Below are 15736 nucleotides of genomic sequence, written 5' to 3'. Positions count from 1 at the left end.
GCTGAAGTTCCCCCCGAAGGGGAACATATATTACATATAGTTGGAGGTAAGTTGGATGTTTTTTATTTATTTAGTAAATTAAGCAATACACATAGACAGAGGAAGAAAAACTAAATAAACATACAAAGTAAAAAGTATTGGAGCTAAACAAAAAAAAAATTATATATATATATATATATATATATATATATATATATATATATATATATATATATATATATATATAAGCGTATATCTGTGTACACTGAAAAAAGTGTTACATGCAGAACTGTTGCAAACAATTTATTTGTGTTTATTTTAAACAAACAAATTAAGTTTAATAATGTTCAACTTAATTCGTTTGTTTAAATTCAACACAAATAAATTGTTTACAACCCCTTAACGTAACTAAAATGAGTAAATCCAAGGAATCATCTTTGAATAATTTTTTTCAGTGTATACACTTTACCATGAGGCCATGCAAGAGAATTTATGAATGAGAGTAAAGTGACACAACTGATACCGGTACTTTACTGTAGTTCATGTAATAATGACAGAAGGCAGATGTAGTACATCTGAGTTCCATTCATGCTACTAACTTTCACACTATAGAACTTTTCTAATAGTCATCATTTAAGGTCAAATAGTAATTTACTAGCTTTCACACTATAGAACAGTTTACCTTTCAATTTAATTCTTACACCACTAGTTACATAGTGTAGCCTTATGTTATTGAGTTGTGGCATAGGTGTTACAGTTTTAATGCAGTTATGTGTTGGCTCTGTTAGCTATAAGGTGCTGGAGAGAACCAGTGGTGTGGAGGAGACGGGCACCTTGAGGTGGGAGCTCTTCCTCCTGCTGCTGCTGGCCTGGATCCTTGTCTACCTCTGTATCTTTAAAGGAGTCAAATCCACTGGGAAGGTAAGACGAGAACAAATTTAAAACACAAAACAAATATAATCAAAGTCTGATTGTATTGTGATGCTCACAGGCTGATTTTTGTCAATTCAATAAACTTTATTGTCTTTTCCCACAGGGGTTAGAAAACTGTCTTTAGACAGAGGCTCACACAAGAGCAAAAAAAAATAAAAATGTATAGACTTACACAATTATTTTAGGATCCTATTAAAAACAGTGGCAGCGGGAATAAATGTCTTCTTGTACTTAACCTTTTTTTGCAAAAGAGACTTTACCAATTTCCAGACAGGTAATATAAAGAAACCATGTAAAAGATGGAAAGAGTCTGCCACAATAGTAGAGTTTTTTCTTTCGTCTTTTCACTTCTTTGCAGATGTATTATGGCGTTTAAATGTATTAATGCATGCATTAATGCAGTTCAATTTTAATGAATGTTTTTGGCACTGAGAAAGAAATAAAGAAAGTAAATAATACTGTACATACTGTATATACTGCACATACTGTAAATACAAAATTGCATGTATGAAACTTTTACCTAAATCTCTTATTTATTTACTCTTAAAATTGCTGGCACATCATAAAATTTGATTTAATACAGTGATAAACATCTTAAAAAGCAGTTCATGTTTAATAAATTATGCATTTTTTTTCTTTTCTGATTCTTTTCATTTTGGGCTGAAAGGTTTTTTCAGCCCAATTTTAACCCATGAGTAGGGCCAGATAGAATCTGCTGATGTTGTTGGTTATTTTTGGGGAGAATTTTGTAAAAAAAAATCTGCAGATTTATGTGGAATCATTTCAGGAGTATCTTAACTAAAAACTTAACATATGAAAAAACATTACCTTTTTAACTTTTATTTGATGTTTACAATGCAAATCCATCTAGATCCACTTAACTGAAAAACAAAGCAAGTCTCTCAAATAATATCTATACTAAAAGACAGAAAAAATATGACTTTACAAACTGTATTGTAAATGAATCATATGAACATTTTAATATTAATATTATTATATCACAATAATATTAGTGAAATTAATTTTAAAAAATTGGATAAATAAATATAAATTTAGACACATTTACACAAGTGAATACATAGACTCAACGATGAGCTTAAAATCTGCGCAAATCTGTGGATTTGTCTGTGCAGATTCCGTGTGGGCCTACCCATGAGGCATTATCCACACTGTAAAAAATGCAGGGTTCCACACAATTCATTCATGTTGTCCCAACACAAATTTATTAAGTTAACTGAACACTTTTAACAAATTTATGTTGATTGAACATAAAAAAATAAGTTGTCCCAATCAAATCTCAAGAATTGAATTGTTCCAGTTTATTTTATTTTAGTTTAAACGAACAAAAATAAATTAAAAATTGAGTGCATGTTAAGATCAAGTGCATTATTGCAAGTTCAGCGAGACATTATGACCAGATGGAGAATGCACCAATCATCATTAAGCATTGCATTAACAATTTAGCATTATTGTATTACTGCACACAATTTTCATCAACTCTGGAAATATATTATTAAATGCCAATGCACATACAAAATAAATCTATAAAAAAACTAGTGTTAAATAAATACTGGTTATATTAAATAGTATACTCTTATTTAGGCTGATAATTAGGGCTAGACGGAATCTGCGGACGTTTTTTGCTATTTCTGCGGAGAATTTTGGTAAAAATCTGTGGATTTCTGCGGAATTATTTTGGGAGTATCCAGCGGAGTATCATAACTTACACTTTAATATATTAAATAAAAAGTATTAAATTACTGAATAAAAACTGAATAAATTCCGATTTACACATTTACTCAAGTAAATAAAAAGAATTTAAAATGGGCTAAAAAACTGCGGAAAATCTGCAGAATTCTGCGCGCGCAGATTCCGTGTGGGCCTACTGATAATCTACTGTAAGGGAATTTGTGGCCAGAATAGTCAAGCTGTCATTAAAAAAAATGTTTATCAATTATGCAGAAAACAATCTTACTGAAAGTTCTGCTTTGTCCACAGGTTGTATATTTCACTGCTCTGTTTCCATACGTGATTCTTCTGGCTCTGCTGATCAATAACGTGCAGCTGCCGGGAGCTTTAGACGGCATCAAATTCTTCATCATACCCGAGTGGGACAAGCTGCTCAACGTGCAGGTAGACTAAAGAGCTTATAATTGAAATAACTGCTGTTCATTTGATTATAACTGACTCAAGAAAAACAGTGCATTTGATACTAAAGCATTTAATCTCTTGATGCTTTAAAAAGAATATGCATGTCAGATGGACTATTGTTGTTGCGAATATTTCTGTTTAAAGAGCCCATATTATACATGAAATAGGGTCATATCTTGGTTGTAAGGGTCTCCAACAACAGTCTAATATGCATGCAAGGTCAAAAAACACTTTCATGGTCTTATAATCTGCATTTATTTTTACCTAATTATCCCAGCGACTCCTGTATGAATCGTCCAGTGATTCATTTGTTCCCAAACCCCTCCTCAGTGCGAAGCTAATCTGCGCTGATTGGACTGATGACAGTCTGTTGCGATTGGTCGACTGCCTTCAGTCAGAGAGTGAAATGCCCAATAGCTAATCAGCAATATAGAAAGTAATCACAGTTCATACACGCTCGATAGTGTAGGCGTGGACTTTAGCTGCCACACACACACAAAAACACACACACACCTCCGGACGACAACGCTCCCGCTTCCGCCCGCACCTGCCAGGTTTAGCCTGAACCCGACCGCTCCCGCTTATATGAAGAATTTGTTGTCCCGGTGCCCGACCCACCCCGTTTTCTGCCCGCCGCGCCCGATCCCGCTAAAGAGCGGGGGAGAACAAAACTAAAAATCACCCAGCTATACAGTCCAGACAGCCAAACTGTCTGTATAAACACACACACAGCACCAAGCACACACACACAGACAAAGTTCTCTCTCTCTCTCATTCATACGCGCGCATGCGCACTAACACACACACACACAAGCACCAAGCAGACACACAAGCAAAGCTCTCTCTCTCTTTCTCATTTGCATAGCAATATCCGTGATATTGCTAGACAGCCCGCTCCCGTCCCAAATTAAACCCGTTACCGACCGCTCCCACGATTTATTCGGAAATTTATTGCAGACCTCTACCACGGAGCTCCGTAAACAAAGCAGCACGCGTCGCGTTTTTAACGTGACTTTGCACGCGATAAGAGTATATACCCAGTTAACCTGATACAGTACACGCGGTTACAAGTAACAAATCACAACTAAATACATTTGCAAGCTAGAGTAAACGAGGCAACTTTAATCGCACGTACTTACACTTGAGAAATGGAGGAAGTAACCCATCCTGACATGTCCAGCAGTAAGTTAACTTACTCTATACTGATCCTTCCTTTAACAAACACCGATGAAGTATTCTTTGTAGCATGTAGTTTCCAGAAGTTTCCAGTAGTTTCCAACTGCTTGGTTATAGTGCTGACGTTTCATCTTTGGGTAGAGACTCAATATAATATCCATCTGCAGTGTGACTTCAATCGACCGGCATGTTTGTGTGTGTGTGTGTGTTTGTGGGTGTGTGTGTGTGTGTCTGGGTTTCTGCGTCAGAGGGCGGGGCCTCAGGTTTGAAATCTCCCGGGTTTGCGCATGCACGTGAATAACTTGGTTTCGTTCGTACGTCATGGCGAAACACCTAATGAATCGGTATCAAGGCGACTCGTTTGAAGCACTATGAGTCGACTCTTTTATAGATGAATCAACAGTTTTAAACACTGTATTCTTACAGATTTAAGCCTTAGCTGGATACTTCACTTCACTTAGAGCTGTGTTACACACTACATGGAGGGGAATTTTCAAAAACCCATAATATGGGCTCTTTAATAAATGTACTGCAACTAACTACATTCATAGCATAATTTTATGTTAACATTTATATTAATCATTTAACCTGTTTGAAAGTCACAATGAAAAAACAACAATTTTTGTTAGATATTAGTTTATACCATATAGACTTTTTTTAGTTTCAAAGTAGTTTAATGAGAAAACTCAACCTGTGGTCTGTATATTAATGCCCCAGTATAGTGAAGGGGACACTGTCGTTTGGATGAGACGTTAAACTGAGGCCCTGACTCTCTGTGGTCATTAAAAATCCCATGGTACTTCTAATAAAGAGTAGAGGTGTAACCCCGGTGTCCTGGCCAAATTTCCTCCATCGGCCCTTACCGATCATGGCCTCCCAATCATTCCCATCCACCGAATTGCCTCTATCACTGTCTCTCCACTCCACCTATAGCTGGTATGTGGTGAGTGCATTGGCGCCGCTTTCCTGTGGCTGCTGTCGCATCATCCAAGTCAGGCACATGCACACATAGGGCTCAACCTGTGCAGTGCACATGCACTTTGTAGTCTTGGATAGAAAGTGCCCTTCCAAAATGATCAAAAGTGCCCCAGCGATACACCCCCTTCCCTGTACCGCCCTTCAGTGGGCGCGCAACAACACCGCTCTTGAGTACACCCCCCCTCCCCCCGCCGGTTTACATTACGCACGCGACAACACCGCTGATCAGAGCGCACGCAACAACACCGCTCTTCAATACGCGCGCAACAAACCCCCCCCCCCCCTTTAAAACATTTATCCTGTACATGCCCTTTCAACAGTCTATGCACGGGCCTGATCCAAGCACAACCAAGCACACTGGTGGTGGTGGTGGTGTGGTATAAATGCACTATATAAATATAAATTGTTATATAAATAACAATACTTACTTACACAGCTTCTTTATGTTGTAGCCACACAAATTAATTAAATTAATTAATAGTTTTACAAATTTAAGTGGTTTGAACCTAAAAAATTAAGTTGTCTAAAGAAACTTAAGAATTGTGTTGATTTGGCTCAGTTTAATTGTTTATTTAAGTCAGGGGTCGGCAACCCAAAATGTTGAAAGAGCCATATTGGACCAAAAAAAACAAAAACAAATATGTCTGGAGCCGCAAAAAATTAAAAGCTTTATATAAGCCTTATAATGATGGCAACACATGCTGTATGTATTTATATTAGCTATATTAGCCTACTATAAAAATGACTTCGCTGGCTACAAATACATACTGAGCCTTCATGATTAAATGTTCATTTCCCTGCAGTGCATCCTGTAGAGAATGACGCGCCACGTGACTACTCTGTTGTACAATGCCGTCTCAAGTTTAACTTAATTACAGTATATTAATGAATTATGTTTAATGTTCAAGTTTAACTTCATTACAATATTAATGAATTGTTTAATGATCAAGTTTAACTTCATTACAATATTAATGCATTATGTTTAATTATCAAGTTTAACTTCATTACAATATTAATGCATTATGTTTAATGTTCAAGTTTAACTTCATTACAATATTAATGAATTGTTTAATGATCAAGTTTAACTTCATTACAATATTAATGCATTATGTTTAATTATCAAGTTTAACTTCATTACAATATTAATGAATTATGTTTAATTATCAAGTTTAACTTCATTACAATATTAATGCATTATGTTTAATTATCAAGTTTAACTTCATTACAATATTAATGCATTATGTTTAATTATCAAGTTTAACTTCATTACAATATTAATGCATTATGTTTAATGTTCAAGTTTAACTTCATTACAATATTAATGAATTGTTTAATGATCAAGTTTAACTTCATTACAATATTAATGCATTATGTTTAATTATCAAGTTTAACTTCATTACAATATTAATGAATTATGTTTAATTATCAAGTTTAACTTCATTACAATATTAATGCATTATGTTTAATTATCAAGTTTAACTTCATTACAATATTAATGAATTATGTTTAATGTTCAAGTTTAACTTCATTACAATATTAATGCATTATGTTTAATTATCAAGTTTAACTTCATTACAATATTAATGCATTATGTTTAATTATCAAGTTTAACTTCATTACAATATTAATGCATTATGTTTAATGTTCAAGTTTAACTTCATTACAATATTAATGAATTGTTTAATGATCAAGTTTAACTTCATTACAATATTAATGCATTATGTTTAATTATCAAGTTTAACTTCATTACAATATTAATGAATTATGTTTAATTATCAAGTTTAACTTCATTACAATATTAATGCATTATGTTTAATGTTCAAGTTTAACTTCATTACAATATTAATGAATTATGTTTAATGATCAAGTTTAACTTCATTACAATATTAATGAATTATGTTTAATGATCAAGTTTAACTTCATTACAATATTAATGCATTATGTTTAATGATCAAGTTTAACTTCATTACAATATTAATGAATTATGTTTAATGATCAAGTTTAACTTCATTACAATATTAATGCATTATGTTTAATTATCAAGTTTAACTTCATTACAATATTAATGCATTATGTTTAATGATCAAGTTTAACTTCATTACAATATTAATGAATTATGTTTAATTATCAAGTTTAACTTCATTACAATATTAATGCATTATGTTTAATGATCAAGTTTAACTTCATTACAATATTATTGCATTATGTTTAATGTTCAAGTTTAACTTCATTACAATATTATTGCATTATGTTTAATGATCAAGTTTAACTTCATTACAATATTAATGCATTATGTTTTGCTTTGATGAAATTAAAGAAATGCAATAAAGAAATCAGATTTTTTAATGTTTTTTTTTATTTTGGGGATTCAAAAAAACATCAAAATGAACGTGCACAACGTGCCCCTTATCTGGGCAACAGTGCAATAAAACGCAGCCTGCCATTTCCATTTCAAGATCAGCTCGAGTCATTCCTGGGAATGTGTTCAACAAGGAAGGGTCAATCTCCAGGGGTATGTGTCAAGGAAAGACAGTCTCGTTTTTTCCTTTCGCAACTCGCAAAATCTGCTCCCAAATGCAGTTTGCATATCAACGATCGCACCTTGTAAATAATCACCGTTGAGTGAGTGATCGGGATGGGCTTCTTTGAATTCTCTCAGGGAGGGAAAATGAGAAAGCGTGCCCCGCTGTACATCTTTGGCAAAGACAGCTTGTGCTCCATGGCGCATCACACAGCCGCCGGTTTGTTTACAACAGCTACCTGCCTGGCATCCCGCCCTGCTGATAGAAACGTGTGTCGCAGGCTATGACGCAAATCTTCGTTGACAGAAAAGTTGAAATTAAATATTCTACACACTTTTACAGCATTGGAAAACGTTAAGATTGTTTGTCCTCCTATAGAAACCATATTAAAACAAAAAATATATTTACCTCCCTCATCGTTTTCCATTTTTCAAACATTTTTTGAAAAAGTTCCAGGGAGCCACTAGGGCAGCGCTAAAGAGCCGCATGCGGCTCTAGAGCCGCGGGTTGCCGACCCCTGATTTAAGTATTGTTTATTTAAAAAAAATTTTGAGTGTACACTGAATGGGTCAATATTATATATTTTTTTCTTTTATGTCAAATATCATTAGGACATTAAGTAAATATTATGTTCCATGAAGACAATTTGTAAATTATACAATATATATATTTATATTTATTTAATATATTTTGATTAGTAATGTGAATTGCTAAGAGCTTAATTTGGACAACTTAAAATCAATTTTTTTTTATATTAAGGCTTGTGCACACCGATACGTTTTTTGCTCGCGTTTTCTGTCAACGTTCAACCCCTCGTGACTACATAAAGGGCGTCAATGTGATCGTACACACCAATGCGCAAAACGCCAGGCGCAAAAGCGTAATAAAAAAAAAAAAACGCCTCACGCTTGTTTTTTTGTTTTGACGTGCTGCGTCAAAACCTTCTCCACTATCAGATTGGCACTTGTGTTCACGTGCACGGAGCTGCTGAAGTTACAGTAAACAGCACTTGGAGGCGCGCAAAGCTGTTAATTTGAGCGCGCAAAGCTGTTAATTCGAGCGCGCAAAGCTGTTAATTCGAGCGCACATTGAAGAAGATGCCCAGAGGCGATTTAAACGTGGAGCTGCTTATTGCTCTGTGAACAATAATCATTCCTGGAGCTGCCGCTTGAACCATCCATGGTTGTTTGAGTCACCAATAACTTTAAAGGGCCATAAAACCCCCTCGTTTCAGCAGGGTGTTTTCACACCTCTACTTTGGAAAAAGTCAGAAAAAGTGGGCGTGTCCAGCTCTGTTTAGGGGTTTGTGTCGGAGGAACTAAAGTGGGATGGTGTGGGAGTGTCTATTTGGGCACGCGCTGAGTTTCAGAGTCAAAACACACACACACACGGGAGAAAGTGACTGTTTACATGGACATCTGTAGTCGAATTATTTGCCAAATTATTAAATGGTGCACTTTAACTGCAGTTTGGCTCTTTCATTCAGGGAATTCAGTCATGCCCCTCACGACAAACGAGATATTTGATTCGAGGAACTGCTCTACACGTGTATTTTTCATGCAATGTTTGATACCTTAAGGCGAATGAGAGAAAAAACCCCTCAGCATTTCCCGGAAACTTAGATGCACACGGCAGGTAGCGTCAGAAAGCCTCGTGTGTTATTCCGGTCACTAAATGCAGTGAAAATCCTTCAAGAGGTTAAAGTTTGGTTGTGGTGCTAACATGTTTACACTCGGTGCAATAGCTTGTTCGATACGAACAAACTAAATAAACAAAGAGCACTGGTCACTCACTTACCAAATCTGTAGAGACAGGACAATCACCAGCAACCAGAGCCGCGTCTTTATTAAGAGAAGACTACAAGCGAATCTGGATTTCAGCGTTTGCAGATGAGAACAGCTCTCAGGTAAACAATGTTCCTCCTTAGACACGTAAGTTATTGTTGTCCAGCGTCGCGTACACTGTTAATCCACACGTGATCCAGCTGCGCTCTCACAGAGAGAAAATGAAAACAAAACTTTACTGCAGCAAACTATAAAAGCAACACTTCACGCTTGTTTTGCCAACACAACGTGGCGTCTCTGTCGTCTAAACACTGTGACAGTAATGAATATTAATGAAGTTGCACAATAGAGCGCGCTGATTGGTTTGAACCAAGCCTTACTCATGCATTATGCAGCACACTGTAAGACGTAATAAGACACACTCTGGCACAGACGCCCAGTCTGCACGCTGGAATACACGCTATTATGTCATGACCGTGACGCAGCTTCAAAAATTCGTTTCAAACAGGAAGTACAAATTTGCTTGAAATAACGCAAAAACAACCAATTTACACTTTTTAGCGAAATATAGGTGTCCTAATAGTGTTTTTAGCAGTGTGGGACACATATACGACTGTCAACAGCTCAAAACATGTTTTGGTGTACCCTTTTAACAACAAGCGTGTGAACTTCCTCTCTTCCTCTTCTTCTGTGTTATAAGCGGGTGTCAAAAGCTTAAAGTTGTGTAGCGCCATCTAACGTCAAGGAGTGATTTTGCATCCTCTTCTGCTTGACGCCAGTGAAAATTGCTTGGGTTTGAATACGGAAAAACGTCTCGTAAAACGCTGACGATAAACGCAAACGAAAAGCGTCCTGGTGTGTAGGAGCCTTTATACTTTTTTTGGACCATCAGGTTTTCAAATTGTTTTGTCTCTCTATAAATAGTTGTCCATCCCAACAAACCACACATCAATTTGAGGCTTATTTATTCAGCTTTCAGATAACGTAAAAATCTTACTTTCCAAAAAATTATGATTTATGACTGGTTTTGTGGTGCAAGGTCAGAAAAATTTGACAAATTTAAATTCTGTTGTAAAGCAGTTTTAATAAAGACAATGGTGTCATTATTCAGCACGAGTCAGTTCAACTCAATAACTGTAAAGTTGATCAATTATGTTTTAATTCAGATATAAACAATTACTGAAAAGACAAAAGTGTCATTATTGAGCTCAAGTCAGGTTTATTGTTAAATTAAGCAGATTCAGCTATGGTGAATATGAAATCAAAGCCGCTTTAGGGTCAGGAGTTCTTCATGTAATGCAGCTCTGCTCTGCTCACTCTCAGTAAGTTGTACATTATGTTTTCATTGTGTTCTGTATTAACATTGTGTTATGTGTGTGTTTAGGTATGGATTAATGCAGCAGCTCAAATCTTTAACTCCATTGGGATTGGCTTTGGCTCGCTCATGGCGATGGCCAGCTACAACAACTACAATAACAATGTCCTCAAGTGAGAAAAGATCTGCGTTATTAATAGATACCGTTTTACAATACAGTAAATAAATCACCCAACATGCCATATGTAATCTACTTTCCTGTTATATAAAACTGCTGTATTTCTGTATCTTTCTAGTGCAAAGATCACTGTGATAATGTATTTATAACTCATATAATGAATTTATATGACCATGGCATTTTAAAAAGATTTAAAGGGGTGGTCCACTACGATATTATATTTTAAACTTCAGTTGATGTGTAATGTAGCTGTGTGAACATAAACAGCATCTCTGAATGTAAAATATTCAAAGTTTAATGCAAAGGGAGACCTTGATTTGTACAGAGTTAGCTTAGCAACGCCTACAATTAACGAATTTTGGGGACTACAAAAAATACTTCCGCCCCCTGTGAGATCACAAAAGTTCGTTATTGCGCATCCCACACTGCGCAGGTAAAGGCCGTGGCCAGAGGCGCTGTAACGTTACTGCAGAGAGAGAAATGCCATCCTGCTGTTTCCACAGAGCTGTTCTGTTTCTGTTGTTGGGCTTCCAAATGACACGACCCAAACACAGAAGTGCTTACAGTTCAATATTAATTATGTTCCAGAGAACTATAAAATACATAGCAAGCATGATTTGACAAAACACAGCTTCCAGAATCTCTCCCAGTTCAGTGCTGGATTCAGTTAAAATCTCCTCAAAGATGGAGCAAGGAGACGCTGTGAACTCTGAGTCATGACCTGTAAGTGTTTTTATTTGTTAAAATTGATCATGACATGTACAGTGTCTAACTTTAACGGTGTGTTGTAGCAAAGATGTAAACAACGGGAAATTATGGTAACCGCTAACGACTTAGCTAACGTTACAAATCTATATTTATCAAACGGCTGTAAACGCACACACACACATACACATACACGCACTTGGCCAGCACCTGCGTCTCTCTGTGGGAGACGGCAGAGTTTCTCTCTATAGGCAGCTTTGCTATGCGTTTTACAACTCGGACAATAAAGTCGCAAAAGATATGTGAACGATTCATGTTACTTACACAGGCATATTCCTCATATGCATGAAAGACGTCCTGTAACGCGTTGATTTAAAAAAAATACAGCAATGATTTCCCAACTGGAGTGTAACATCAAAAACAAATCAATCCAGGCTCACAAAGGTCTCATCTCACATCTTGTGCTTTATTCTGTCACCATAGAAAATAACTTAATCCGAGCATGAGAGAAAAAGAACAATAAAAATCTCTCCCGCGCACATGCGCTTCTCGTGTTACAGATACTTCATCGTATACACGCATAAACACACTAAAAGGCACAGAAACAGTTAAAGGAGCCGCATCCCATTTTCACTCGTTACAGACACGTGTTGACTGACTGACTGACTGACTGTTTACACAAAACGCGCGTGCTTGTCAGGGCGTGACGTGGAGCCGATCGGCGAATCACAGCATATTATGATGTTGACCAATCAGAGTCACTTGAGGGTGGGCCTTTTAGAGAAACTAGGAAATATGACAGTCGTTTTCATGTTAGCTGAGTAGCTGTGTATAATCAAAGTGAGATTTATGAAAAAATAACACGATTTCCTTTAAGTTAAACATGAGCACACATTTCTTTGCATCTTATTAACACAACCAAGCCTTAAAAATAACATTCTGGACCACCCCTTTAATGTCAAGCAAGGGTGTGATAGTTTTGAGTTTTTATTTCAATAATATTTTAAAATTGACTGTATATTTTGGTTTAGTTTGTTTCATTAATGTTTGTGTAGTTTGTGTCATTAAGTTTATTTTGAGAACATATTTCTATTTAGTTTTAGTAATTTTAGTTTAAACATGCTTAGTTAAAGAATGTATATGTTTTATACAGAAAACATATGGTGCAGTAGGTAGTGCTGTCGCCTCACAGCAAGAAGGTCGCTGGGTCGCTGGTTCGAGCCTCGGCTCAGTTGGCGTTTCTGTGTGGAGTTTGTATGTTCTCCCAGCATTTGCGTGGGTTTCCTCCCGGTGCTTCGGTCTCCCCCACAGTCCAAAGACATGTGGTACAGGTGAATTGGGTACGCTAAATTGTCCGTAGTGTATGAGTGTGTGTGTGGATGTTTCCCAGAGATGGGTTGCGGCTGGAAGGGCATCCGCTGCGTAAAAACTTGCTGGATAAGTTGGCAGTTCATTCCATTGTGGCAACCCCGGATTAATAAAGGGACTAAGTTAACAAGAAAATGAATGAATGAATGTACATACATGCACCTGACTGATATGTTGGGCTGCAACAGAATGAGTGCTTATTAATTCAGAAAATTATTATTTATTTTGGCTAACTGTATTTTCAAGAGTTCACACTTAGATCATGCTCAATTATGATAGCAGGTTTGGCATGCTATCCTGGGAGAGAAGCTCGGAGATAGATGAGCCCAAGGTTCCCGCCTGTTCAATGAGCATTAGGAGGGATTTGAGATCATGTGCCCCGAGCTCTAGCTAATGGGTGATACTGGTTGGTTAGGCATGTATGTGCTAGGTGCTAGTGACTATATTACAATTCACTTATGTACATGTTTTTCGACTGTGGGAGGAAACCGGAGGACCCGGAGAAAACTCATGCAACACAGGGAGAACATGCAAAACTACTCGCAAGGGGTGCTGACTGGTTCGAATAGGACATGAACCTGTGGCCCTCTTGCTAACCACTAAGCCACCATGTTGCCCGATCGTATAAAAGGAGGAGGGAGAAGGGAAGGTCTAAAAAAAAAAAGGCGGGGGGGTCTAAATACGGAAATAAGGAATGAAGTTTATGCAGGATATATATAGTAGTTTTGGAATGCTCCGATAGGCTGGCTAATGATTAGCGATGGGGATCAGCTGAAGTTGATCATATCACGTGCTCCTCTCGAAATTAGTTTATGAAACTTCACTTATTTCAGTAAGTGTTTAGCTTCACTTAGCTTTAGATATTTCTTTGTATAAAGTTTTTACATTTTATTTCTGATAACAAAAAGTTTTTTTGACCAATAGTTTTAGTCTTAGTTTCAGTTTTTATTTACTAAAGTAACCTTGGTGTCCGGCGGCACGGTGTCTCTTTGGTTAGCACTGTCACCTCACAGCAAGAAGGTCGCTGGTTTGAGTCCCGGCTGGGTCAGTTGGCATTTCCGTGTGGAGTTTGGATGTTCTCACTATGTAGCCACGGGTTTCCTCTGAGTGCTCCGGTTTCCCCCATAGTTCAATCACATGTGCTGTTGACCTTTTTCTGAAATGCTGAAGTGCGCCTGTTTTTGCTATTGTTTTTCAATTTCCGATTCAGTCGCCTATAGGCAATGACAAGGAATAATATACGCCAGAAAACTGTCAAACTACTTGCTCTACAAACAAGTGTTTGCATGACTTTGCAGACAAAGTAAAAAAAAATATACTAAGAAAATGTCAGTTTACAACAAGCTCTTTTAACGTCTAAAAATAAATGGAAGTAAATGAGCAACCCAGGCTCATTCTGAAAACATAGTCCCGTGGGCCTTTCTGGAGACATATTTCTGCGAAATATGTTTCTCACGAATGTCGTTCGCGCCAGCGCTGTTCTTGCGTAAACCCACCAGAGGCTGTTGTCGACCGACTGGTCGACCGGCCAATTGACTGACCCACCCTCCTCCTTCCCTAAACCCAACCAATTTTACCGATTGACCCGCTTACTTCCCCTAAACCCAACCGACGGTTTACAAAAGCTGTCCAGAAAAAGAAAAGTCCTCGTCTGATTTTTACGTTTTCGGATTTTACCACATTCTCACCCTGTTGATCACTCGTTCATTTTATTTTTTGGAATTTGTTTTTATCTTACCTGGTTTCTGGAAATGCTTTTCCCCAGACTTAAACCCAGTCGTCAACTCCTCTCTGTGTCTTAAGTCCACCAATGTACACAACGAGATAACTGGACAAACTGGTTGCGGCGGGAAGGGCCTCCACAGGGAGGTAAGCGGTCAGCCGGTAAGCGGCAAAAGAAACAGCATCTTACCACCCTGTAGCGTTCGCTTAAAAAATTAAATGCAGCCATACGTACCTCCGGCTACATAATTCAGTCTCCAGAAACGTTCACAAGACTACATTTTCAGAAAGAGCCTGACCGGAAGTCTCCAGCCAAAAAGATTCAAATGGCTGCATCTGATGCGTAAAATATATGCTGGAATAGTTGGCGGTTCATTCCGCTGTGGTGACCCCTGATGAATTAGAAACTAAGCCGAAGGACAATGAATGAATGAACCTTTGTGTCATGTAATTGGTGTTTAGAGAGAAATAAAATATATTCACAGTGACATTGTTTATCGCTCATTTTATTCCTGTCCTGTTTGCTGTACAGAGACACTCTGGCCATCGCCATCACAAACTCCCTGACTAGTATTTTCGCTGGATTTGTCATTTTTTCTGCGTTTGGCTACATGTCGCACCTTCAGAATGTGCCGGTCAGTGAAATCGCAGTTGACGGTGGGTTACTTTAATATTTAATTCTTTACTTTGCATCAAAAATTGCAACTAGTCTTGTTTAATCAGCTGTGTCTCTGGATTTTTCTCCGGCAGGTCCGGGTTTAGTGCTTGTGGTTTACCCACAAGCCTTTGTGACGATGCCTGTTGCTCCTCTTTGGGCCTTTCTCTTCTTTTTCATGCTACTCTGCCTCGGCCTCGACAGTCAGGTATATTTTAACTTATAATAGTGCTGTGCAAAGATTAATCGCAATTAATCCAACATAGGCTC

The 15736-nt window shown here is 37.3% G+C and overlaps 1 protein-coding gene and 1 long non-coding RNA gene across 2 annotated transcripts in view; one reads left to right on the top strand and one right to left on the bottom strand.

Annotated features, from left to right (window-relative positions):
- Positions 1 to 3050, bottom strand: part of LOC141385735 (uncharacterized) — a 48447-nt gene extending 45397 nt beyond the window's left edge. Inside the window, exons 1-2 of the long non-coding RNA XR_012406646.1 lie at positions 2888 to 3050; positions 813 to 892 (exon numbers count right to left, since the gene is read on the bottom strand). This is a non-coding gene — a long non-coding RNA (uncharacterized lncRNA). The remainder of the gene's footprint in view (positions 1 to 812; positions 893 to 2887) is intronic.
- Positions 1 to 15736, top strand: part of si:ch211-283g2.1 — a 56821-nt gene that overhangs the window by 21213 nt on the left and 19872 nt on the right. Inside the window, exons 4-8 of the mRNA XM_017356218.4 lie at positions 768 to 900; positions 2911 to 3045; positions 10908 to 11011; positions 15344 to 15468; positions 15562 to 15674. Of these exons, the coding sequence (XP_017211707.1) occupies positions 768 to 900; positions 2911 to 3045; positions 10908 to 11011; positions 15344 to 15468; positions 15562 to 15674 (610 nt within the window). The remainder of the gene's footprint in view (positions 1 to 767; positions 901 to 2910; positions 3046 to 10907; positions 11012 to 15343; positions 15469 to 15561; positions 15675 to 15736) is intronic.

The sequence above is a fragment of the Danio rerio genome, chromosome 5 (assembly GCF_049306965.1).
Source record: "Danio rerio strain Tuebingen ecotype United States chromosome 5, GRCz12tu, whole genome shotgun sequence".
In the NCBI taxonomy this organism is placed as follows: Eukaryota; Metazoa; Chordata; class Actinopteri; order Cypriniformes; family Danionidae; genus Danio; species Danio rerio.
This window is presented reverse-complemented; position numbering and strand designations above follow the sequence as displayed.